This window comes from Heliconius melpomene, chromosome 11 (genome assembly GCF_056956725.1).
Source record: "Heliconius melpomene rosina isolate 202511_hmr_F chromosome 11, ASM5695672v1, whole genome shotgun sequence".
In the NCBI taxonomy this organism is placed as follows: Eukaryota; Metazoa; Arthropoda; class Insecta; order Lepidoptera; family Nymphalidae; genus Heliconius; species Heliconius melpomene.
In genome coordinates, this window is record NC_140399.1 from 4,068,059 (window position 1) to 4,091,362 (window position 23,304).

The 23,304-nt window shown below is 36.9% G+C and overlaps 1 protein-coding gene across 6 annotated transcripts in view; it reads right to left on the reverse strand.

Annotated features, from left to right (window-relative positions):
- ctrip (E3 ubiquitin-protein ligase ctrip) overlaps window positions 1-23,304 on the reverse strand; it is a 35,166-nt gene that overhangs the window by 1,742 nt on the left and 10,120 nt on the right. The window contains exons 1-36 of one of the 6 annotated variants that reach the window (XM_085193486.1): window positions 22,899-23,086; window positions 22,532-22,820; window positions 19,748-20,688; window positions 19,396-19,506; window positions 18,924-19,015; window positions 18,355-18,453; window positions 17,501-17,606; window positions 17,041-17,117; window positions 16,450-16,546; window positions 15,904-16,119; window positions 15,319-15,509; window positions 14,722-14,910; window positions 14,215-14,363; window positions 13,808-13,943; window positions 12,701-12,865; window positions 12,152-12,326; window positions 11,636-11,854; window positions 10,725-10,903; window positions 9,000-9,203; window positions 8,358-8,508; window positions 8,060-8,144; window positions 7,663-7,832; window positions 7,060-7,228; window positions 6,268-6,466; window positions 5,638-5,816; window positions 5,210-5,390; window positions 4,677-4,774; window positions 4,092-4,205; window positions 3,719-3,843; window positions 3,382-3,534; window positions 3,088-3,296; window positions 2,747-2,838; window positions 2,425-2,647; window positions 1,761-2,216; window positions 845-1,033; window positions 153-321 (exon numbers count right to left, since the gene is read on the reverse strand). In XM_085193486.1, coding sequence (XP_085049612.1) covers window positions 153-321; window positions 845-1,033; window positions 1,761-2,216; window positions 2,425-2,647; window positions 2,747-2,838; window positions 3,088-3,296; window positions 3,382-3,534; window positions 3,719-3,843; window positions 4,092-4,205; window positions 4,677-4,774; window positions 5,210-5,390; window positions 5,638-5,816; window positions 6,268-6,466; window positions 7,060-7,228; window positions 7,663-7,832; window positions 8,060-8,144; window positions 8,358-8,508; window positions 9,000-9,203; window positions 10,725-10,903; window positions 11,636-11,854; window positions 12,152-12,326; window positions 12,701-12,865; window positions 13,808-13,943; window positions 14,215-14,363; window positions 14,722-14,910; window positions 15,319-15,509; window positions 15,904-16,119; window positions 16,450-16,546; window positions 17,041-17,117; window positions 17,501-17,606; window positions 18,355-18,453; window positions 18,924-19,015; window positions 19,396-19,506; window positions 19,748-20,688; window positions 22,532-22,590 — 6,367 coding nt within the window. In that variant the 5' untranslated portion in view covers window positions 22,591-22,820; window positions 22,899-23,086. Of the gene's footprint in view, window positions 1-152; window positions 322-844; window positions 1,034-1,760; window positions 2,217-2,424; window positions 2,648-2,746; window positions 2,839-3,087; window positions 3,297-3,381; window positions 3,535-3,718; window positions 3,844-4,091; window positions 4,206-4,676; window positions 4,775-5,209; window positions 5,391-5,637; window positions 5,817-6,267; window positions 6,467-7,059; window positions 7,229-7,662; window positions 7,833-8,059; window positions 8,145-8,357; window positions 8,509-8,999; window positions 9,204-10,724; window positions 10,904-11,635; window positions 11,855-12,151; window positions 12,327-12,700; window positions 12,866-13,807; window positions 13,944-14,214; window positions 14,364-14,721; window positions 14,911-15,318; window positions 15,510-15,903; window positions 16,120-16,449; window positions 16,547-17,040; window positions 17,118-17,500; window positions 17,607-18,354; window positions 18,454-18,923; window positions 19,016-19,395; window positions 19,507-19,747; window positions 20,689-22,531; window positions 22,821-22,898; window positions 23,087-23,304 lie in introns of those variants that run through there. The other 5 variants (XM_085193489.1, XM_085193487.1, XM_085193490.1 and 2 more) reach the window with 5 other exon arrangements.

Genomic DNA, 23,304 nt, shown 5'->3' on the forward strand with positions numbered 1-23,304 from the left:
CTACTGAACAGATTTAGAAGAAACTTACATATCAGAATAACACATAAGTTTAAAAGTAATTTAAGATTTAATATAATTTGATTATAATAAGTTTTAAGCGGGCGAATCCGCCCATAGTTAGAAATATTCTAAGGAAAAAAAATAAGATATACCTTCGTATAATAACCAATGTGTGACAAGAGCTATATACTCGTGTAGGTTGTGTGCGGTGACGGGCAGGTCGCGGCCGCCCCGACGCAGCTCGGTGCAGCCGTCGCCAGGCAAAATGAAGTCCAGACCCAACTCCTCGATCGGACATCCGTCGAGCTCGAGAGCATTAATCTGTTGACAATAAGTTGTTTGATTGTATTACTTGTGTTGTCATTCTATTCTATTCTACAGAATGAATGTTGACTAAGTTGAAACTTTTGTAATTTCTGATTTTACTTAATATAATCACCACCATTAAAAAGATTACTATAACTATGAGTTAAGTTGTGAGCGCTCTATAAGTTAGTATTATTTACTATAGAAAGAATTCAAAATAGTTATTGTCATAGATTATTTTGTGCAATAAACACACTCTAATTTAGGGTATATTTCATGAGATATGGATATATTTCGTGTTACACAAACACATAAGCTTTACTCAGATAGCTTCCTCGACATTATATACTCTTAGACTAAGAGTCTTAGCCTACACTGATATGTAAATAGAACCATGAAATGGTCTAAGGGTATCCTACGCAATATAGCAGCCGGAACGCGGTCAGCCTATCAGTCTATAGGCAAAATATGTACAACACTTTTGTAGTTATAAAGTTGCTATGTAAAACCGTGAAACTATTCAAAAATATGCAATCACCATCTGAGTGCGCTGGTCGGGCGAGTGGCGCGAATCGGCAGCGAGCGACTGAGCGCGGTCGGCGACGCGGCGCAGGCGGCACAGCGAGCGCCACAGCTCGGGCGCCACGTGCCGCACGTCGCTCAGCCCCAGCCACGCCTGCTCGCTGACCACCCAGCGGTACATGCTTACTGACAGCGGTATGTCAACCTGGGAACATACGTTTTAATTAATTGAGTATAGGTTTAAGTATATAAGAGGCCAGTCATAGCGCAGGGGCAAAGTGTAACTGTAAAAGCGACTGGTTTTAGTTTCAATCTCCACTCGGGAAAATTAAATATTTATTTAAATTTATATTTCCATATCTTCGCTCTGGTGCCCAGGCAAAGTTCGGCGTTGAGTTCCTCCACTCAGCACGCAATGCCTTTAAAATTCGGCGGAAAGTTAGGAACGGAGTCTCTTTATACTAAGTTCCTTCTGCCTATCCTGCTGAGTGTAATATAGTGTAAAGCTGATTTGATTAGATTTTTTTGATATACTCAAAGTGAACAAATCAATGCTGTGACGTCCGACACAATAAATAGTTCAATCCACACTATTTATTATTTTCCGATTCTGATGAATGTAGTATTGAGTTCAGGCAATGTTTCAAAGTCAGTCAACAGAAAGTGGAAAATGGAGTGACTTGACAATAGTTTAGTAGTTGACAAAATTGGTCCCCTTTGCCTACAGTATTATGATATTAAGGTAAGGTTCAATTACTAGATCTCATCGTCTTGGTAAAAACAGAACATCGGCCGATTGATGACAATACCTTTTGATTGTATTGTCATAGCAAACACACGTTCAAAATTATAAGCACGCATTTATTAAGTAGGAAAAAATTATAATATTGTAATAAAATGTAATTCAATATGAATTAGTAAAAAAATATTACCATCCTGGAGTCCATCACAGCTTTAGCCATAAATTTTCCAAGGAATCGGAATTTAGCCTTGACCCTAGAAAGATGTGAGGCGCGAGCGTTGCGACCGATGGCCTGCGGGAACAAGCCGCAGGGCCATGTGACGTACGTGGCATCGGGCGCGGGGGAGGGTATCGACGTCTCCTTCTCCAGGTCCGACGGCTCCGGGGACCGTTCTTCATCGAGGTTTAGAGCATCGCGCACGGAAGACGCTAACCTGGCCGCGGCCTCGGCCGATCTGTCTGTAACCACTGGTGGTTGGCTTTTAACTATCTCTCCACCGAAAGTAGGTTTCTGCTTGAAATTTTCGCTACCGTGCCACAGGTCCAGATCGGCACGTTGTAGCTCTTGAGATACCAAAGCGTAAAATTCCAAAGTAGGTCCGAGTCCCGTGCCCACCTCATTCTCATATTGAATTTCAAGCAAGGCCTAAAAATATTAAATCATTACAAAAATAATTGATTTTGAAAGAATGAATTGTATATTTTCATATACACATTCTCATAAGAAGACAAACGGCCATGTTGAGTTTCACAACTCAACACGGAATGTCTCAAAATTTATGACTGCCTTAATACTACTCCAAAAAACATCGAAACATGAATTTAAGAAAAAAAAGCAAAGAAGACAAACATACCTTAGAGTGCGCAAACTCATGCATGACGTGCTCAGCCTGGCGCAGCACAGAGTGTCGCTGCACGGTGCGCTTGCGGCGGTCAAGGCGCGGCGCTACGCGCTCGTCGGCGCCGGCGGCCGCGCGCTCCCCGCCCGCCTCCAGCAGCCGCTGCAGCGCGCGGTCACGGTCGAACGACACCACGTAGAACAGCAGGTGCCGACACTCGAACGGGAATACGAACGGACTACACGTAGTAACAAAAATATCGTTATATAGAAATTATTTCACCTGTTGTATCAATAGAAGATATATTTATTTAATATGTATGCTGTAATAAACTCACCAAGCGTAGGCAATCTTTTTCAACCACGGTGGCAGATTTCCTGTCATTATGACCAATGGATCTTGCAGTTGTCTATTAGCTTTGGCGGCAAGCTGCAAAATGGATATAATTAATAGTATACAAAAGTAGTAAAAATATGTACCTATAATAATAAATGACATGTGTCCTAATAATAATAATTCTTTATAATAAAATAAAAAACAAAATATGAATAAAAATAACATCCAACGACCTATATTTACTAGTGCCTCCTTTTCATTAATTTAGAAAAAAAATTGGTGCTTCACATTGGAACTAAGTCTGTTATTTTATAATGATTTTAACTTCAGCAATATATTTACCTTAGCATTAACAAACTCCGAATTAGGCACCAGCGGGCGGTGGTCGGGCAGGCACGCGGCGCGGTACAGCGTGTGCCAGTGGCGGCTGAGCGCGTGCAGCGCGCGCAGCAGGCTCAGCGCCGGCAGCGATGCGTCCTCCGCCTCGCCACCCCACGGCGACGCGCGCAGCATCACCACCAACGGGGACGCGCGTTGCGGGACTATGCCTTCTGTAAGAGGAACACATTCGATGCATTAGATAACGATGCCGTCGTTTGAGTCACAATGTAATAAAAATACAAATTCGAAACATACCATTCCACAGGAGATCTGGTTTCCGCCGAGAGGAGAGCTTGGTAGGCTGTCCTTTGCCCTTGCGGGAGGAAGTCGCGTCGGAGCGCGCGGGCTCGCCCGCCTCCACCGCGCGGTAGTAAATAGTATGAGTTTGCACCCATATGCCGGCGTTCGCTGTAAAATAATTTACGTAAAAATAAGGTCAAATTTATTGGCCATTTTTATTTTACTGCCTTAAATAGACCAAAATACTAACTCCTTATTGGTGTTAATGTCTTAATAAAGTATTGTGTTGCACAAACTACTGTCGTTCCAAAAAAAAAATAATTAATTAATATTTGAATCAAACCATAAATACCTAGAGGAGTTTCAGTATCGGTGTCCGCATCAGTTTGTTCACCAAATTGCCTCACAGCTTGGTAAACTGTCATATTGTAAGGTAAAACCATGTCGCCAATCAGGAATTCTAATTTATGGTCAGAGCTGGAATAAAAGATACTCTTATGACATAAACTCAAAATTAAAAATGTTCCAACTCATTTTTACATTTTCGTGACTAAGTTATATATACGTATGTATTTTTTAGCTATCTATAGTATATCGAACCCACAACCGTTGAGCCACCCACAGGCACTGTCCCATTAAGCCTCGACAGACCCTTACTAATTATAATATGCTTATTTCTTTTAACTTGTAACATAACATATTTAGGTAAAGTAATCATAACTAACTCGGTAGAGTGATGTGCGGGCGTGGCGAGCGTGTCTTCCACGTCGTCGTCGGAGGCGGGCTCGTCGTCCGACTGTGCGCCGGCGCGACGTGCATATCCTCGTGTTGCTAGATAACTGTTATTCATATATTTTTTAATAAGTGTACTTCCTTTTTTCAGCTTCATGATCAATAAGTATATAAAACTTTTTCGTTTAACGCAAATACGAAGCTACTAGACTTTTGACATTTGGCATATATGTAGTTTGGGACTCTTATATTTATAGGAAAAAAGCACTAAAGGAGGATTCTTGTAATTCCTAAAGAATGAAAAAAATAAGTGTTCCATTTTACTTCCCCGCAAAACAATCTAGCGGGCGACGAGAATCCCCGTACGCAGGCGAAGGTATGGTATTGTTATGTAGATGTATGCTGTTATTATTTGATATAAAAATTATTTATTGATTGTTAAATTAACAAATTGAAAATTAAACTTAAGACAATCTTAGTAAAATTTTAACTGTATAAAGGTTGATAGTTAAATATTATTATAGAAAAAGTTTTGTTCAATAACTATTAACGTGCTGTAAATTTTTAATCATGCTTACCGCTCAATGGCTTGTACTAATGCTAAGGGGTCTATCCGGACGACACCACCTTTCCATTGTTTTAAGTTAGTGCAAGTCGGATGACGTTTGAGATCACACTGAAACAATAAGTATATAATGTTAGTATATGCTTTATTGATGCCGAAAAAGTATGTTAAAATTTCAGTGCCTAAAAAATATTTACATACATAAAAAGTGCTATTATCAATATAAAATAAATAATAATAATGTACACTACATAAAAACATTTTAAGCTTAAGTTAACTAAATACATTTTAAGCTTGATTTTCAATTCAGGCCAATGAATTACTTTCCGACCCCTTCTCTGGTAAGACAAAGTTCATTGTTAAGTTCCACCATTCAATATGCAATATTAATAAGTCTTGAACGAACGGGATAAATTGTGAAGTGTAAAACAAAGAAAAATGGTATATTATCAAACTACCACTACTACAATGTAATTAAAATATTTAAACTTAAATATACAATTTGTTTTATTTATATTTACAACTCTACGAATAAAAAAGATTTACCATAAGCTGATGCGTATTAAAGAACTTGAGGGCCGACGTGGCGGGGCGCGCGGGCAGGTCGTGCACGCGCACCGGGAACTGTTCCAAGTGGGACACGCACGCGTTCACCTTGCTCACTAGCGCCGTGAGCGCGCCCGCGCCGTCGCTTATTAGTAGGGCTTTCTCGCCCCAGTCCACGTCACTATTAATTATAAAAGAGAAGAATCTACTTAGTTACTTAACTACTTTACTTAGCAGTCCACATATTACTTTTTCTTATATATGTAATTTAGATATACAGACCACCGCAACGCACTAATAGAAAAAGAATTTAATACTACTTATAAATTATAACTAAAAAAACTTTCATTAAAACCACTGTTTAAATTAAAACAACAGTTATTCAAGTAGATAATTAACTATTTTTGTATGAAGTTGACATTACTTACTCAGCATCAAGTGACATGTCAGCAAAGACATGAAGGAAGAGCCTAAGGCGCTCTTCACAGGCGGCTAGCTGGTCGGGCGAGTTCCTCTCGCTCTCGTCGCGCTCAGCCTCGTCACGCTCGGCCTCCTGTTCGCCCGTCAAGAACTGTAGCAGCGCGCCAAGTACGCCAGAGTGATTCACCTGCAAATAATATAAAATTAATGTCAATTATAGAATAAAATATACTAGAAGATCTATTTTTTATCTATTTTTATTTAGGGACTTTTAAGTAATTAAAATACAAAAATGTCAGTCTCATCCTTCCCTTAAAACGAACTAAAAACATCAAAAAAGATCCGTGTAATATTTATTTTCCCTCACAATTTATTTACTTTACATATAATATATATAATATTACATATATATAATATTAACATTAAACGATTACGTTAAGACTAAATTTTAAATAAATTTCGTCTAAATTCTTAGTTGCTTAATTTACGTCATAGTAATAGATTTTTTCTTATTATATTAAAATAATATATAACAACGACAATATCATTAATAATAATAAATTAAATAACAAGAAATTTAAGTTATTTTAAAGTTTTCTTATATAACACCACGAATTTGTACTTAAGAGTGCAGAAACCTCAAAAGGCGACACATCGTGGTTGAGCAGCGTATCCCGCAAATGCGTGAGCGCAACACGTTGCTGCGTAAAAGCGCGTGTTGGCAGCGCGGCCGCCAACGCCGCCAGCTGCTCCAGGGCGCCCGCGCCGCCTCCCAACGCGCCCCACTCGCGCTGCAGCCGCGCCGCGCGCCACGATACCCACTCGCGAACTTTCTCCCTAATATGGATAAGTGAAGTTAGTATTTCGATATATGCATTGGTCGCATTTACCTTGTAGAATCGTGTTGCTAAATAAAACAAATTTCATTAAAATTTGCACAATACATGTTTACATAATAATAATAATGTCGGTTAACTGCTCAGAGTCTACTATCAACATTCTTTTATTTGCTTTAAAAATACTAAATAAAATAACGCACCGAGAGCAGTAGATGATGCAAGTGTCGTTAACTTAACTTTAATTTTACTCTATTATTTACAATAGGTCGAACTAATAAAGCCCACATTTATAACAGGATTTTTTAACCCTCCAGGGGTGAAATAGGGGTTGAAAGTTTATATGGAAAAATCTTTAAATTGGCACCGATATTTATAAAATTTGAAATTTAGACTTTTAAAAATATTTCATTGACCACATGCTTCATGGTTTATTAGATTTCACCCCTAAGGGTGCAAATATACAGGCGAAGCTGCGCGCCTCTCTTGTTTAAAGTATAAAAAAAAATTTTTTAAAGTCATATATCAATATTATTTTTTTTGAAAAAATAGATTTAATGATGTTTTCTGTCCAAATCAACGATATATACTTACTTGTTCTGCACAGTTAGGTTGGCGGCGTGTGGGGCGGCCAGCAGCGCGGCGTCCTTGTGCGCGTGAGGCGCGCGGCCCCAACGCGACGGGTTGAGAGACGACAGGAACGACGACGTCTTGGACGCGCCCGCGCGAGCGCCGGACCGCGCCGCCGACAGCACTGTGGAAGCTGCTAACGGTCACGGCTGTCCGTTTTATACTCTAGCGTTATATACTGTTATGAACTCAAGTTTGCGCTTTAACAGAGAGAAGAAATGGAAATATAAATTTAAGTATATATTTAATTTCCTCGAATGAGGATCGAACAAATATCCAGACACGTTTACAGTAACACTTTGTGCTCCTGCGCCACGACTAGCCTCGATAAGTTTTTACTCTAATATATTATTACAATCGAAATAAATAAGACATACACACACAATAACTATTTATGAAATCTAATAAAATATTAATTGCACCAAAACAGGTTAGCAGACCTAAATTTGTAACATTTTTGTGTTGATTAAAATATATTTATAAACTACACACAAAAATAATTGACACATTATTTGTGTGTATTATATACACGTATACAATAAAGTATAATAATTGATTATTCCTAACAGTGCGCAGTGACGGCGTTGGCGGAGGAGGCGGGCGCGGGTGCGGGGGCGGGCGCGGAGTGCGCGTGCGGCGCGTCGTCGCGGCGCCCACGCTGCTGCCTCACGCCGCCCGAGCGCTTCACGGCGCGCTTGCGCTTTAGCATCTCCGCCAGCTGGAGGGGACTGCTGGACCTGCATCAAATGGTTAATTAATTAAGCAAAGTGATACATATCAATATTATATAGAGTATCCATGAATTCAAGTAGCATGTTGTAATTTTTTGAAAAAAAAAATTACGTAGTAATGTATTTTTTCATAAGCCATGAAAAATATCTTAACTTTTGAGTGCCTCTTATAAACTTCACACCGATGAAATTATCTGGTATGCATATAATTTTCAATTTAAGTGTAAAATTACCTATGAACTGTAGTAGACCCTTGTTGGTGGCTGGAACTTGAAGCTGCTGGACCAGCCTCTGAGCTACCACTGTCACTTGGCGCGACTGAAGAAAATTATGTATTTATTTATAATTAAAATCTAACTTTATTCGAGTTGATAGAAGCAAATAACTTAACTATGATTTATTGCGCATATTTCGTACATTAATTAAAATATATTTTGTTGAATAAAAATAATGAAATCAAAAAGAAAACTGTATATAAATAGTAATCAAAGTAATCCTTATTATATCCAACATTAAACTAATGGTACTTACAGTTCCGTAAATTCCGTTCATTAGTACTAGCTATGAAGGATCCTGACGCGGAGAACGTGAGCGACAATCTATGATGATCCAACGACGAGGCTGATGTGGAAGCGGGAGGAGAGGACCCGCCACTGCCACGTACACTTGCTCCAATGGGAGACTAAAAATAAGTATAATTTACTATATATAAATTAAATAAACAATAAAGAACAATACGAGTTTGTGTGGAATAGTATAATATATATACGTTTATACAAATTTTTATATAAAACACTTTCTAAAAATATTTCAAATATAATGTATTTATTTTATATATCTTCATTTTATAAAGTAAAGAACTTAAAGTTATCTCTGCAAGCTCCATTAAACGTATGCGTAAAAATAAAGAAACAAAATTTATTTAAAATCTACATACAGGCCATTATGGCGCAAAGGGACAGCATCTGGCTGTAAACGTGATGAGTCTAGATATAAACGTGGTTTCGAAGTCTATTCATTGATTTTCGCCACCACAAAGCATCAAAGTTGGAAAACAGAGAGCAGAATGTTAACACTAGGTTTTTGCTGTCTAATGTGCTAAGCGGGATAGAAATAAATAAAAATAAATCTACATAACTATATCAATAAACTATATCAATTTATCTTACTAACTTTCAACTTAGCCTGTCTAGGTGTAGGCACACCAGGTGCACGGTCAGCGAGCTGAGCCACCTGATGCAGCACGCCCTCGCGACGGAATTGTATGCCCATTTCCTCAGGGAGCCGCTGCATCAATATCTCTGCTAGTTGGAGCGATCCGACCACTATGCGTAGATCACTGGATGCCATCATACCAGCGATGTGGGATGATATTACCTAGAAATTATATTTTTTTATTTAGATTACTTATATTATATACTAGCGACCCTCTTGCGGCTTCGCCCGCTTTAACTACTGGATTATTCATGTAATGTATGTTTGCAAAGCACTTAAGATAATGTGAAAATTAATTAAACCCTAATGCAACCCGCATTTTTGTAGTTTCAATAAGGATTTTCCAATTGTTTTACATAGCTAGGATTTTTTAGTAGGTACCGTAATTTTAAATCTGTGCTACTAATCTTTTCAAGTACTTATTAAAATATATTTAAATGACTATTTTTAGATAGTTAAATGACTATTTTTAAACGGAAGAAATTATAAACAAAAACCTACCTACTACTAACTACTACAAAAAATGTGAAACCAAATATATCGTGCTTAAATAATACATTCAACTCCAATTATCCAATACGTGCAAACGCTTCTAACTAAATCTTCGTTGCTATAGAGGCAGCCGGGTTTTTTTTTTCGAGCTTGTGGTTAATGCTGAAGGGGGTATTCTGTCCCTGATGAAAAGCAAGCACGACGTGGCTGCCTGTGAGGAAAATTAAATAGAATGCATGGGCCGGGAATCGAACCCGGCCCGCCCGCGTGGCAGGCGAGCATTCTACCACTGAACCACCGATGCGTGTAAGGCAAGCGGGCACGGCGGACGCATGGCGAGTGGCGAGCCGTTTCGCAGCAAGGATTTTTTTGATATTGTAACAACTTCTAAAGTACTAATTAAAATGAAAAACAGTAAAAGACAGTTTTGGTCTACATTAAATGGCCAACGTAACTAATGTACTTATTTATATGCTGAGAGTAAGGGATAAGTGAAACTTGAGTAACATACAGCTGATGTGTCAACGGCGGGATGTGTCAACAATTAAATGCGTTTTTCTGTAAAACTATTTTTTCTGTAATTCGAAATATTGTAAAAAGTAAATTTTATCTTCGTTTAACGTAGAAAATTAATAAAGTATTTTAAAGGATAAGGATTAATACCATTATGGAAAAATATCCCTCACAATAAAAAAATATATTGAAATTATTATTTTTAGACAGAAAAATGATCACTACACGTTATTCTTAAAAGATACGAATATGCTCTCGCGGACTTTTTTGTAGATCTTATTAAGAGGAACAATACTCCAGTACATTTTTTTCATGTAGTACTTACCATTAGAGCAGCGCATGCGCGAAAGTGTCTCAACGGATAGGACTTTATACACATTTATCGTATTTATGTTAATTTACATAAGAATGTACAAATAATAAACTATATATAAACCTTCTACGAAAAACACTCGACTTAATGGTGAAGACCGTAACAAAATCCGTTGGGTGGTTTAGAAGAAGAAGAGTTAGAAACAACAGACAGACACGAAAAGCGACTTTGTTTTATAAGATATAGGATAACTCATGTCATAAAAAAAAATATCACAGACATTTTAAAGATGAAATGACTAAGAAACCATTGAAATTGTTAGGAAATCATTCAGATCATTATCAATTAAATAATATAAAAGTGACCTGAGTCTTCAAAACTTGTCGTAGTAGAGTAGCATCAGCGTAGTACACGGCGCGCAGTATAGCCTTGAGGGCCTGCGCGCGCAGCGCTGGCCCCGCCGAGCTCCAGTACACCTCGTGCAGCACGCCGAGCAGCGCGCGCACCAGTGACGGGTTACAGCGCACCATGGCGATGCGTGGGTCTGAAATAATTATATTTTATTTACACATAATTATATATTTTTAACAGTCAAAATATTAGTCATTGATATAATTATTTATAAAGATGCGTAAATTCTGAAATTCATATTTTTTGCTACGTTTTAGATATTTTAGTAATAAAATTATTTTGAAACAATTTAATTGAAATTTCCAAGAGGATCAAAGACATATCATTCTCTGAAAAAAATATTAAAGATACATTAAAACAATTTAATTATTGTGTTACTATACCAATATTTAAGTCATTAAGTCATTCTTAAGATTTTTGACAAGCAAGTACAAACTTATTCTCGAAATATTTAACAAATAGATATTATAGATATAGATAGAAAATTTAACGAAAGAAAAAAATTAAAATAAATTAACAAAGCCGTAGTGTACTTTAGTGTTTTTTTTTTTGCCTGGTATGATGATTATTGAGAGGTGAATGACTGAATGAAGAGGAGAATGACTTCAAAAACATAAGGTTGCCGATAAAAATATATTTTAGAGACTTAGCAGCTGTTGAAAAAATATTTTTGTCAGTAAATATTCTCAGGGTGGACTAAATTAAATATTCTTAGGATTTTATAAAGAATCTGCTGATATACGAAAACAATAATAAAGCTATGCTATATATATAAATATAAAATAAATCGAAAAAAAAACTTTATTTTTAACAGTAATATTTTAGAGTTTAGAGAACTCGAATATTTTAGATGTTAAAGGCTCACCGGGCTGTTGCGCGGCGCTGGCGGCGTCAGCGGGCCCGGGCGCGGGCGCCACGCGCTGCACGGGGCGCGCCGTGCCCGTGTGGTCGTTGAGCTGCTGCATGGCCGTCAGGTCCACGGTGTAGGAACGGCCCAGCGCGCTCAGGCACACCTCCTCCTCGCCCGCCGCCGCGCCCGCCTCTAGCGCACGACATTCGCCCCATGAGTATGACCTCCATATGCCTACAACGTGCGGTACGGACCATTATGTGAACCACGCCCACGCCTACACTGTCATCTCTTAACGCTCATCCCACCAATATTCATATTATCGTATTTAAAAAAATAGTTTTGTTTAATGTATAAATTCAAGAAGATGGAAGAAGTAAGTATCGTTTTTTTTCTGGCTCTGGCTCAATAGAACTACCTTCCGAATTGATAATATATTTTATATTCATTCGACGATTCAAAAATGCTTACAAAAGTCTACCATGGATGAAAAAATTCAGATTTCACATGTTTTTCTTAAACCTAAGTTACCTCTGTCGTCTCTCCACTGCCACTGCGCGGAGCGGTCAGTGGGCGCGGACCAGGGCCGGTCGAGATGGGCGTCCACAGCAAAGATACCATCAGTAGGTAGACGAGGCATCAACTCGCCTATGAGACACGTTATGTCGTATAGCTCCTGCGGCGGTCGTGGAATCAATTCCACTTGCTGTACACAGAATGATGAATATTATGTATATATTTTGTATATCATATTATGAAAATAAATAATCGCACATTATCATCATCTATTTTAGTTTATTTCAACTACTACTGCTATAGAAGAAATATGTAATTAAAGATAAATAAATAAATCAGCTTCACGCTGTGTCCCGCACACAGCATGGTAGGCAGAGGGAACCTAGTATTAAGACACTACCTTTCCTCACTTTCTGAAAATATAAACGTAAATAAATATTTCACTTTCTCGAGTGGGGATCGAACCCACAATCGTCGCATAACAGTCAAAGCCTTGTGCCGCTGCGCCATGACAGCCTCAAATAAATATGTAAATATTAGTATAAAAAATAGAATAAAAACGACCTCCTGATGCAGCGTAGAACCAGTCAGCAAGCACAGCAGCGTGTCAGCAATGGAGCGCTGATGCAGCGCGAGCGCGAGCTGCGGGCACGCGCCGCACATCACCCACAGCAAACGCAGCACTGTTATGAATGTGCTTCCCGAGATGAGCGGTGGTTGGACTACCAGCTGAAAAGAACACTTTTTGTTTATAGAAGACGAAGACCTTCGATTATACGAACTAATTTACGGACATGGGGGAACGGAAAATCGGTTTTTTTTGGATAATCAATCAGTCAATATCTCAACCAACATAAAAAAATGAAGACTATATTTGCATATGTAACTATATTAAAGACAATAGGTATTAAACAAAGTCATTCAACAAAACATACAAATTTTCAAAAAAGAATCTCGTCCATTGTTTTTTTCGTTATTCATACAGAGCTCACGTTCCTAAATAAGCAATAGTGCACGAACGTGAGGCGAGAGAAGAGGTAACAAGAGGATAAGCGATAGTGCGGTTGACCAACGCGACGTCTAAATAATCGATACAATATGATTCTATTCCGCACTACATTTTATTTGTAAATTTAACAATTTTTTAGACCAGAAATTATTTTCTTTAAATAAATGTTGAAATTAATTATCAGTACTTATAAAATTTAATTAATTTCAATGCTAAGAGGCGTGTTGTTGCGCAGGGACGCAAAGTGTAACTGTAAACGCGACAGGTTGTGGATTGATCCACACTCTAGGAAAAAAAAAATGAAAATGAAAATTTATGTTTCCATTCCTTCGTTCTGGTGTCGAGGCAAAAGCACGGCGTTAAGTTCCGCCAGTTTTGCAGTGAAGCAGATTTGATTTTGTTAATAAAATATTTTAGCGCACCTAGAAATTGTTAAAAAGATTTTAGATGAAATTTAACACTAATATATGCTACCACATACGTGTTTGGGTCACTAGTATTACATATGGCCCTTGGTTTCATAAATTTAATTATTACATAACTGAAATGCAATTATGTACAAACTACATCTACAACATGAGAATTGTTTAAGTAAAATAATAGATGATCGTATGTTATAGTTAAAATATTATATAATTTATTTTTTATATATTTAAAGTTACCAGTTGTTGTAAATTAGTAAGTAGCTCGGGCGTAGCAATCTCCTGCAGTCGTGAAGGGTCGTGCTGGAAGCTATCTACAAGGCGGGAGAAGGCGAGGCACACGCATTCTACAGATTTCTTGTCTTGTATTGTTAATCTGAAATTATATTCAATGTTACGATTATTTATATTATGCATCCTCTTCTTTTATCTAGTAGTGAAGCTCTCAATTCTTCGTACTTCATCCATTTTCTTATAGGCCACAAATGAAAATAAATTAAATATAGTCAAATTTGACACGACCGCGTCTGCATTTATTACATCCAAGCCACATAATACAAAAACACACATATATATATATATATATATATATATATATATATACAATCCTTTACAAAAGACTACTAATAGAATTTTAGTAAACTGACCTGTTAGCGAGCAGTTGCAAAGAGTCCCTGACGAGATGGAATTCATCTTGGGTTAAGTTTTGACAGCAGTTGGCTGTGATCGATAATGCTGCGCGTTGAGCGTTGATGGAGAAAAAGTCCAAGTAAGTCAAACAAGCGGAGACGCCTCTCTGTTAATAATATTATTGAATAATTTATAAAAAAAATTACTACACAGTTAAATATTTTTTTATGTAAGCTAACGTAAAAATGTGAATCGCACACACTAAAGAAAATAATATAACTTTAATGGCAATAACTTACAGTCTTACAACAACATTGTTTCCCACTTTCTGCCGAATTTCAGAACATTGCGTATTGTATGGCGGAATTTAACACCACTCTTTTTTAATGAAGAAATGCAAATATTAATAGTTAATCAATTATTCCCCTAGTGGGAATCAAACCCACACCCATCGCGTTAATTCACTCGCTTGTGCCACTGTGCCACGACAGCCTCAAATAGACATAAGCACAAAAAAAACTAACCGCTTGCAATATAGCCTTGGAGTGTCTACGGGATAACATATCAAGAGCTGTGAGGCTCTGCTCCGCCACGTCCATGCAAGTAATGGCTTGCAGCTTGTCGAGGAAAGCGGGTACCGCCAAAGCCACGGCACCGCTACTACGAGGCAAGGCCTCAAGCATGTATGTGAGAGCTCGACATGCGTGGTTCATCTGGAATGAAAAAATATCGCTAATATATTCTCTGTATACTTTGTTTTAAACTTATCACCCAATTCCCAATCAGCCGTGTGCTTTGTCCTCCTATCAAAACGAGAATATTAATGTAAACATTTACTAATGTAAAAACATGAAACACATAAAATGTATGTTTATATGTTTGATTTGATAATAAATTACAAAATATCTTTATGCAAAGTTAACCGCCACCATTGTATCGTACCATTAGTTTTTATTTAAAAAAAAAAGGTTGCCTGTAAGAAATCACTTATAGTGATAAGGCCGCCTATGCACTGTATCTAAATTACAAATGTAATTGTGTTTTCTTTGTGCAATAAACTGTTTTTTGATTTGATTTTGACTTGATAAAAATATACAAATTACTTTAAAAATATATATTACCATATCAAAGTTATGTTCGGCTCCAAGTAAATTGACGAGGGCTGGCACCACCTGGCGTACGGGGAATCCCGCAAGCGTGTCCTCATTGCCCATGACAAGGAGCTGGCACATCTCGATCACCGCCTGCAGCTGCTGACCCTCGTCGCCTGTGGCTTGTAGGCCGGCGAGCAACTGTGCTGCTTTTGTTGCGGCTGTGAATGGACAAAGTAAGTTTTTTATTTGTTGTAATTACTACTACATTAGAGTAATTTAATTACGAATAAACTTTGTTTTATTTTTCTTCATCTTAACCTCTTTTATTATTTTTTTCTTAAAGTACAGGCAGAGAGCACCAGATGCTATGGCTTGGCGTATTGACTGTCGAAAGTCAACCTCCTGTTTTGTCTCACCAAAAAGAAATGAAAAAAGTCAAAGCAATCACATAGCTGTATTGTGATCCAACCCATGTTTAAAATCAGACACTGTTCCATTGCATCACGATTGGTTCGAGAGTGCTAATAAATTATTAAATAATACAATATATAAAACCAATGATAATTGAGTATTAACTAAAATGTACGCCTAAAATAATAAAACATCACCAACCAGAATTAGCAGTAACAGTTCTATGCAACAAGTGCTGCATACGAGGCCCGAGGGCGCCCAAGAGGTGCGGAGGTAGTCCGCGAGCCTCCAGCAGCGCCTGCAAACGGCCCACCTCGCCCTCCTCGGAGGAGGACTCCTCGGCGGCGGCGGAGGCCCCCGCGACGCCCGCCCCGCCTGCGCCCGCGCTGCCGCCCACGCCCGCACCGCACTCCTCCGCTAATTTGGAATTGTTTTTATTATTTTTTTTATCAGCTTCACGATATATGCCGCACACAGCATGGTAGGCAGAGGGTATTTAGTGTTAAGAAGAAGAGAACGTATTTTATTTCAATTCACGGGACTGTTTATCATGAACTGAGCTAAATGGCTTTAATTTTCACAAAATACGAAATTATGTGAAGATAACGGTATTACGACGGTAAATACGACGCTTACTTAGACATCGTATTTGAAGTTTTGAGCTAGTTTTAGTCAAATTGCTTTACACGATTACATATCGCAATAAGCGATAAAAAGTGTTAATGTAAATATATATGTAAATATTACCTTTGACCTTGGGCTTCGCATCGTTAGAAGCGTTGTCAGGCATGGAAGCGGCAGAAGCTGTGACCGGCGGTGTGGACGATGTAGATGGGACGGCACCCTGCAAAATTATTTATAATTTATTGTAATTATGATTTCTTAGAGTCCGTATTGACACTGAGGCTTAAACCTGTGACTGTAAGCGCGACTGCCGTAGGTTCAATTCCTACTCAGGGTAATAATTTATTTAATATTTTCATTTCTTTGCTCTGGCAACACGACAAAGCGTGGTATTGATTTCCACTATACACGCAAAGTGTCGAAAATGCGACGAAAGAGAGTGACGGAGTATACTTACCCTGCAAAATGCTGGGGACATAGCATAAAACTAAGAGAAATATATATATTTTTATTAAACTTAATACTTATTACATGTATAATAATGCAAATTGATCATTAAGTACATTTGACTTTATAGAAAGTAGGGAGGTGGCAAATTAATTATATATAATGACAGTAATGTTTTCGGTTAGATTAGTAATTTTATTATTACCAAAATCACTGAATAATAGTTACTTTTGTTGAATACTTCTAATTAGTATAATTGAAACATACCGTGGTTAAAGGCTGAGGATGGGCCCGGCTGGACGCGCCACCGGTACTGGCACACGAACCCAGGCTGCTTTTACCTGCTGTCCAAATACACGGTAATATATCAGTATGTTAATAATACTTAATGTTATTGATATTATGAAATAAATGTAAAGCTATTTACGTTTCATTACGAACACACCTTATTTGGGAAACCATAACTACCCAATGTAATTAAAGAGATTTGTGTTATGTTTGTGTTTGTTATTAAAAATTAGTGGAAAAAGAATTAGTTTTTAATTAAAGAAAAAAAATCATACAAGTATTAAAATTAAGCCATATTATAATGTTGAAATGTTTGATTGAATGCGCTAATCTCCGAAACTACTACTTTAAATTGTCAGAGTTTAAGAGCAATGTGATATATTTTTAATTTGAGCTTTATGGAAAGTCGCGGTAGTTACAATGATATAAATAATTATACCTCGTTTGTCACGTCGTGTAGAGGGCGTGTGCGGCTGCGGCATGTCGCGCGCGCGCGCCCGCCGCCCGCCGCCCGCGCTGCTACTCGCCTCCTCGCCGCCGCTCGACTGTCACACAATATTCAACACATTCATTCAACTGTAGCTAGCTACTAGCTGTAAACACTACTGGTTGTCGATTCGATTCCCAATCGAGGAAATGTGAAGATTCATATTTTCATATTTCGCTCTGGTGGCAGACATAACGCGGCGTTAAATTCTGCTACTCAAGACGCAATGCCTCCTGAATACAGCGGAAATTGGAAAACGGAGTGTCTTATCTCTAGGTTCCTAAAGAAGCAATATAAAAATATTGCGTCAACCAGACACTTCGCAACAACCAACATTAAATATAAAAAATAATAATCCAGTTATTTTTTTAAATATAATATAAAAATACACAAATTGATTATTTATGCTAGGCTATTTTTTTAATAAATAAACCTTCAATTTACCAGTTACTTCCGTTTCAAAGCTTGCAATGCCTTTTTCACGCTTCATTAAACGATTACGTTTAAAGCATATAAATGTATCAATAGAGAAATACCAGCTTTAGTAATATTAACCTAAAATAAGCAATTTCTAACGAAATTACTTTTGATGTGACAAAAGTTTTTTTACAAATTCTAATATCGTTTGCTGAAATATATAAAATAATTGTATTTTATTAAATTATATTATGTAATCTATAACAAAACGATAATTATGGTACACATTAAGTAAAATTGCATATAATGAATTAAATATATCAATATAAAATAATCGATGGTAATCGTAATTATTTAAATGCACGTAATAAAAATAAAATGTTAAACACCTGTCTTTTAGAGGCAGTTTCCTGTCTCTGACGTTGCGAAGTACTGGCCCCCCTCGTCAAGCAAGCACCCAGGGTCGCACCCGTTGCAGCAGCGATACTCTTTAAAAAAAATACAAAATATATATAAAATATAGCAAATTGTACGTGAGAATAAACTATATTTTCTATTGTCTTATCGGGTGAAAAAGAGTAATAAGACACTCTATTTTATACTTTCTGGCTATTTTAGTGACAATGTGTACTTGTTAGCGAAATCCAAGGCCATTCTTTGTCTTTGGGTGATAATGAAAAAAATATTATATATACAGAAACCCAGAGTCCCCCCAATAATAAAAAAAGACTTAATGTACATATATCTAAACTTGAGTATATTTCAGTAGTATATTTATGATATAAATAAGCATCTCACTATGTTCAAAGATTATTATATAAATAAATGTTTTCTAAAATTATAAATGAAGAAGCAATCATCTATAAGTCAATAGGCAAATATTAATATAATGTTAATATGTTAGTTTAGTTATGTTGATGATTAGAAATCGAAAAAAAAGTATTTATTGAAAACATACCCTTCGAGCGTTAGTTTGACGTAAATACGGGAGATCGCGAGGTACTATTAGTAGTTTGCTGTCAGAACTGTGTCCTTTAGATGAACTCGCTTCTGTAAATATATACATAGTTATTATATTTTGCAATTATTGTAATAAATAGAAAAGCTGTTAAAGTAAATGTACGATTAATTTTTATTTCTAGTAGGCAGAGTCTAGTGTTACACGCCGCTTACAACGGTACGCCAAATTCTAGAGACATTGAGATTTGCTTCGACCCCAAATGAAAGAAATGAAATACGATTTGTTACATTTTTAAATTACAAATAAGTATGTAAAAAAGAAATATATTTGTCAAATGTGTATCTACTAGATATTGCTATTTGAGACCTGTGAAACCAAAAATTATAGCTTGTCTGGCAGATAAGTCTGTCCGGGACTTGTATCAGACAGTGAAGAAACTGGCCCTTAATATGTAAAATATTATTCTCACCTTGTAAATCCCTGTGTGGCGGTGGAGTGTTGGTCCTACCGCGGTAATCTTGGAAGCTTTTACGCTCAGCCGCCGTCGGTGTGTGAACCACCTCGTTTGTCGAAGTGCTCGCTGTAATAACACAAATATAACTACGGTTATCTGCTATGAATGGCTGCACTTGATATGTGATAAGACCAGCTGATAAGCTGCATTAAACGACACGAAGAGGTATAGACTAAACAATCACCTATTATCGACTGGACTCGTAATACACTACACCAAGTATAAGATTTAAGAAAATATGGAAATTAATATATTGTATAGTAAGTTTTCTATTTGTTTTGTCATATACATGAGTTTGAGACATTACCTGCGCTATCGCTGATAACTGTTGAAGTGGGTGGTCCGAGTTCACGGTTGTGTCTGTTTCGTAGTCGGTATGTGCAGGCCGGTGCGGACGAAGCTTCGGCTTTGTCACTGTCGTTGTTGGGAGTAAGGTTTACTACTGCGTAGGGTTTCGTTTCTGGAACACTCTTATGCGAATCTATTTTAAATTTCTTTCTGCAATCTTCGATATCAATGAAGCAATTACTCTTTTTGTGTGACAAGGATCGATGAGTTGAACGTTTCCTTTTCTTGCCTTTCCTACGGCTGGTCGTAGGACTGTAGACAGAATAATCTGAATCAAGTAAATCTGTTATAGTCGAGGAACTGAAAGGGGAATATGCAAAATCCCTCTCGTCCAAAGGCAGCAAGCCACTTTCTTTCTGACTGTCTGGAAGTTGTGCTGGAGTTTCTGTGGCGCCTTGAGTAGAAGAGACTCGCGGTAGTGAAGTAGCTTTTAAGCTGTTCGGTGTCTGCTCACAAACACTCTCACTAGTTCTAAGAGCAGTCCGTGAGCGCGTGCAATATGCAACGCAATCGTCTGTGGTAGAGCTATTCGTTGTAATATGGCTTTTACGTTTTTTTCTGTCATGCGACGAAGTCAGACTCCGCTTGGCCTGATTGGTCGAGGGCTTGGGCGTATCTCCGTGTTTTAGGTGAGAAGTATCGTAGCGAGTTTCATACACGTCGGTTCCGTATGACCACCGCTCGGAGATGGAATAGTCAGAACGAGGGAGTGTGTTGGCGAAACGTGAGCTCCTGCGTAGCTCGACTTGTGCCCGTTGCTCTGTTTCAAAGGTGCGACCTGAAGAGTGGCGGCTCGTGCGTGATGAGGGTGACGTAGCGTTGCGTCTGCTCCGGCGACTATGGCTTGCTTTACGTACTTGACGCAACCACCGGCCGCCCACCACCCTGCTAGGAGAAGACCTGTACATTCATATATTTTATTAGTTTATTTTATCCCTAATGATAATTTTAGTATTATTGTTGTTTTTTTATAATTAGCGTTTTAAACTATTCATGTTTTAATTTACTTTTATTTTAGCTAGTCAGTGTTTAGATTAGTAAGTTAATTCACATACAAATAATGTATGTAATCTATATAGATACAATTTTGTTTTCTTGCTTCTTAAGGCACCCAAATGTCCAATTTAACCTTCCTAAGCCTAATAATAGCTGTGGTTGTGCTTGGTCTGTAGATTAGTTCTTGAGGAAAAAAATTTATATATTTTCTTTAGAGAATAAGTCTTGCAAAATGAGAAATTGATGTTGATGTTTATAACAGTGTAATATTTATAAAAAAAAATTAAAGTCAAAATTTAACTATCAAAATTAATCATACATATAAGAATATTTAATATAAATATTTATTAATGACTTGTGATAAGTAAATTAGAATGAATACTTGTTAGGTAATCAATAAAAAAACATTAACAGATAATTAATATTGTACTGTCATTAGTAGTCATTGGTTATAAATAACAAAAATACAAATGGTATTTTGAATAAATGTAACTTATATATATTTTGTATAAACAACCATCTTTGTCTATATGTTACTCTTGTATAGAAATAGTATGGCCAACACCTTTTGTGAATATTGTGTCATATTATTATAGCAAATGGCCTAATGTTGTGTTTATTTTACGGAATAACTTAAAAAACGATTGTATTTTAATTTTGTGACCTAATTGAAAGAAAAAATATATATAATAGATCCAGTGTGCATTAAGTATTGACATATTTTGAGAATGAATTTCAAGAATTTTATATTCAATATTTCTTTGTAAACATATTTTATAAATCAAATAACAACTATTAAATACTAATAGTAGCTGTTAATTAAAATAGTATAATATATTTTAAGGACTATATATCTAAATATTGAAAATTAAATAAATGAAAATTCATGATTAAGCATCATCATTTTTATATAAAATTATGAACTTCACCCAATAGTAAAAAGAAAAATCTTTATAGGAACATTTTGCTACTCAATACAAGATAAATCAATCACACTCTATAAAATAATCATTCACAATTTTTTTATATAAAAGAAAAGACAGCATATTTGATTGAGGCCAGTTGTGGCACAGGGGAACAAGATGTGGTTGTAAAATCGACTGGTTGTGGATTCAATCCCCACTTGTGGAAATGAAATATTTATTTAAATTTATTTATTATATTTTCATTTCTTTACTCTGGCGTCTAGGCAAGGCGCTGCAATGTGTGCCACCACTCAATATAAACAATGCCTTCATTTGGCCGAAAGTGGAGAATGGAGTGTCTTAACACTACGGTTTCCTTTGCCTACCCTGTTGTGTGTGGGATACAGCATGAATAGTATTATATACGTTTGGGCATGACTCATATGTTCCTATACACAAAATTTTAATTTTCAATACAATAGTTATATTTCTTGGTATTACTGCTTATGATACTGTGTTTTACCTTAAAACTTACAAAAATAGCAAGAACCTAGTAGAATCTACAAGAATCTATTCTACATTTCCCATCTAAAATGATAATTAGTCATGGATGTAAACATTGACTGCAATCAAAATGGAAGAAATGGAAACATTAAAGTTATTATGTTATATTTAGTGTTTAAAAATATATTATTATTTGTAGACAACTGCAGCATTATGATATTTTAGATTTGTTGAAACACCCAAAGCGGATTCTTTAAATAAATATTTAAAGTCTAAAACTAGCTACAATAGTTATTTATGATATGTTAGGCAATGACAATACTAAAGTGGAATGTCACCTGCTGGACTCTCTCGTTAGTGCAGAGTGCGACGACGGTGTAATGTGTTGCTCGGCCATAGACGACGCTGGGAAACACACGCGGCTGCTTGTGTGGGGCCTGCGCAGGCCGCCCGCGCCCGCTACCTCCCCGGCACCATGCCCGGGTAAGAGCTACACCTTTGCCTCTTCATCCACCAGCTCAAGTAGTTTCACAAACACATCACCACACAACACAGCTGTCCACATTCATACACTGGAACGTTCTTTATAGTAGCACTTCAAATGTTTACTCGTCGATTTTTGGTATTCTGGAACAAAGACAAAATGCACGCTCAGTAATTTGGACAATATTGCGTTACATAAACATTTCTACAATTAATTAGTACCACTGCCTGCCACCGGAGCAAATTGTTTATATTAGCAACCAAATCACTAATGTGTGAAATAAAAAAACTGCAATTATCCAAACGTTTATCTTCTATTATTAAAATTGATTTTAACACCACGTTTCGTAGAAATTATCACGATAGATGACACATCAAGGACAGCTACACTTTTCAACTTATTTTCATTACATTTCATATACAGCTGTCTAGCTGTCAGATTAGTAGAATGTTGCCAGTATACTGCTAAAATTCTACCATTTACGATTAAAATTACGTACTAAATTTAATACACAACTGAAATTGGAAATCAAATAAAGTTTCTATTCGGAAATTAACATTATAAATCCGTAAATACTATATTTTACTACTACGACGGTATTCAATATTTTTTATATATAAATTAGAT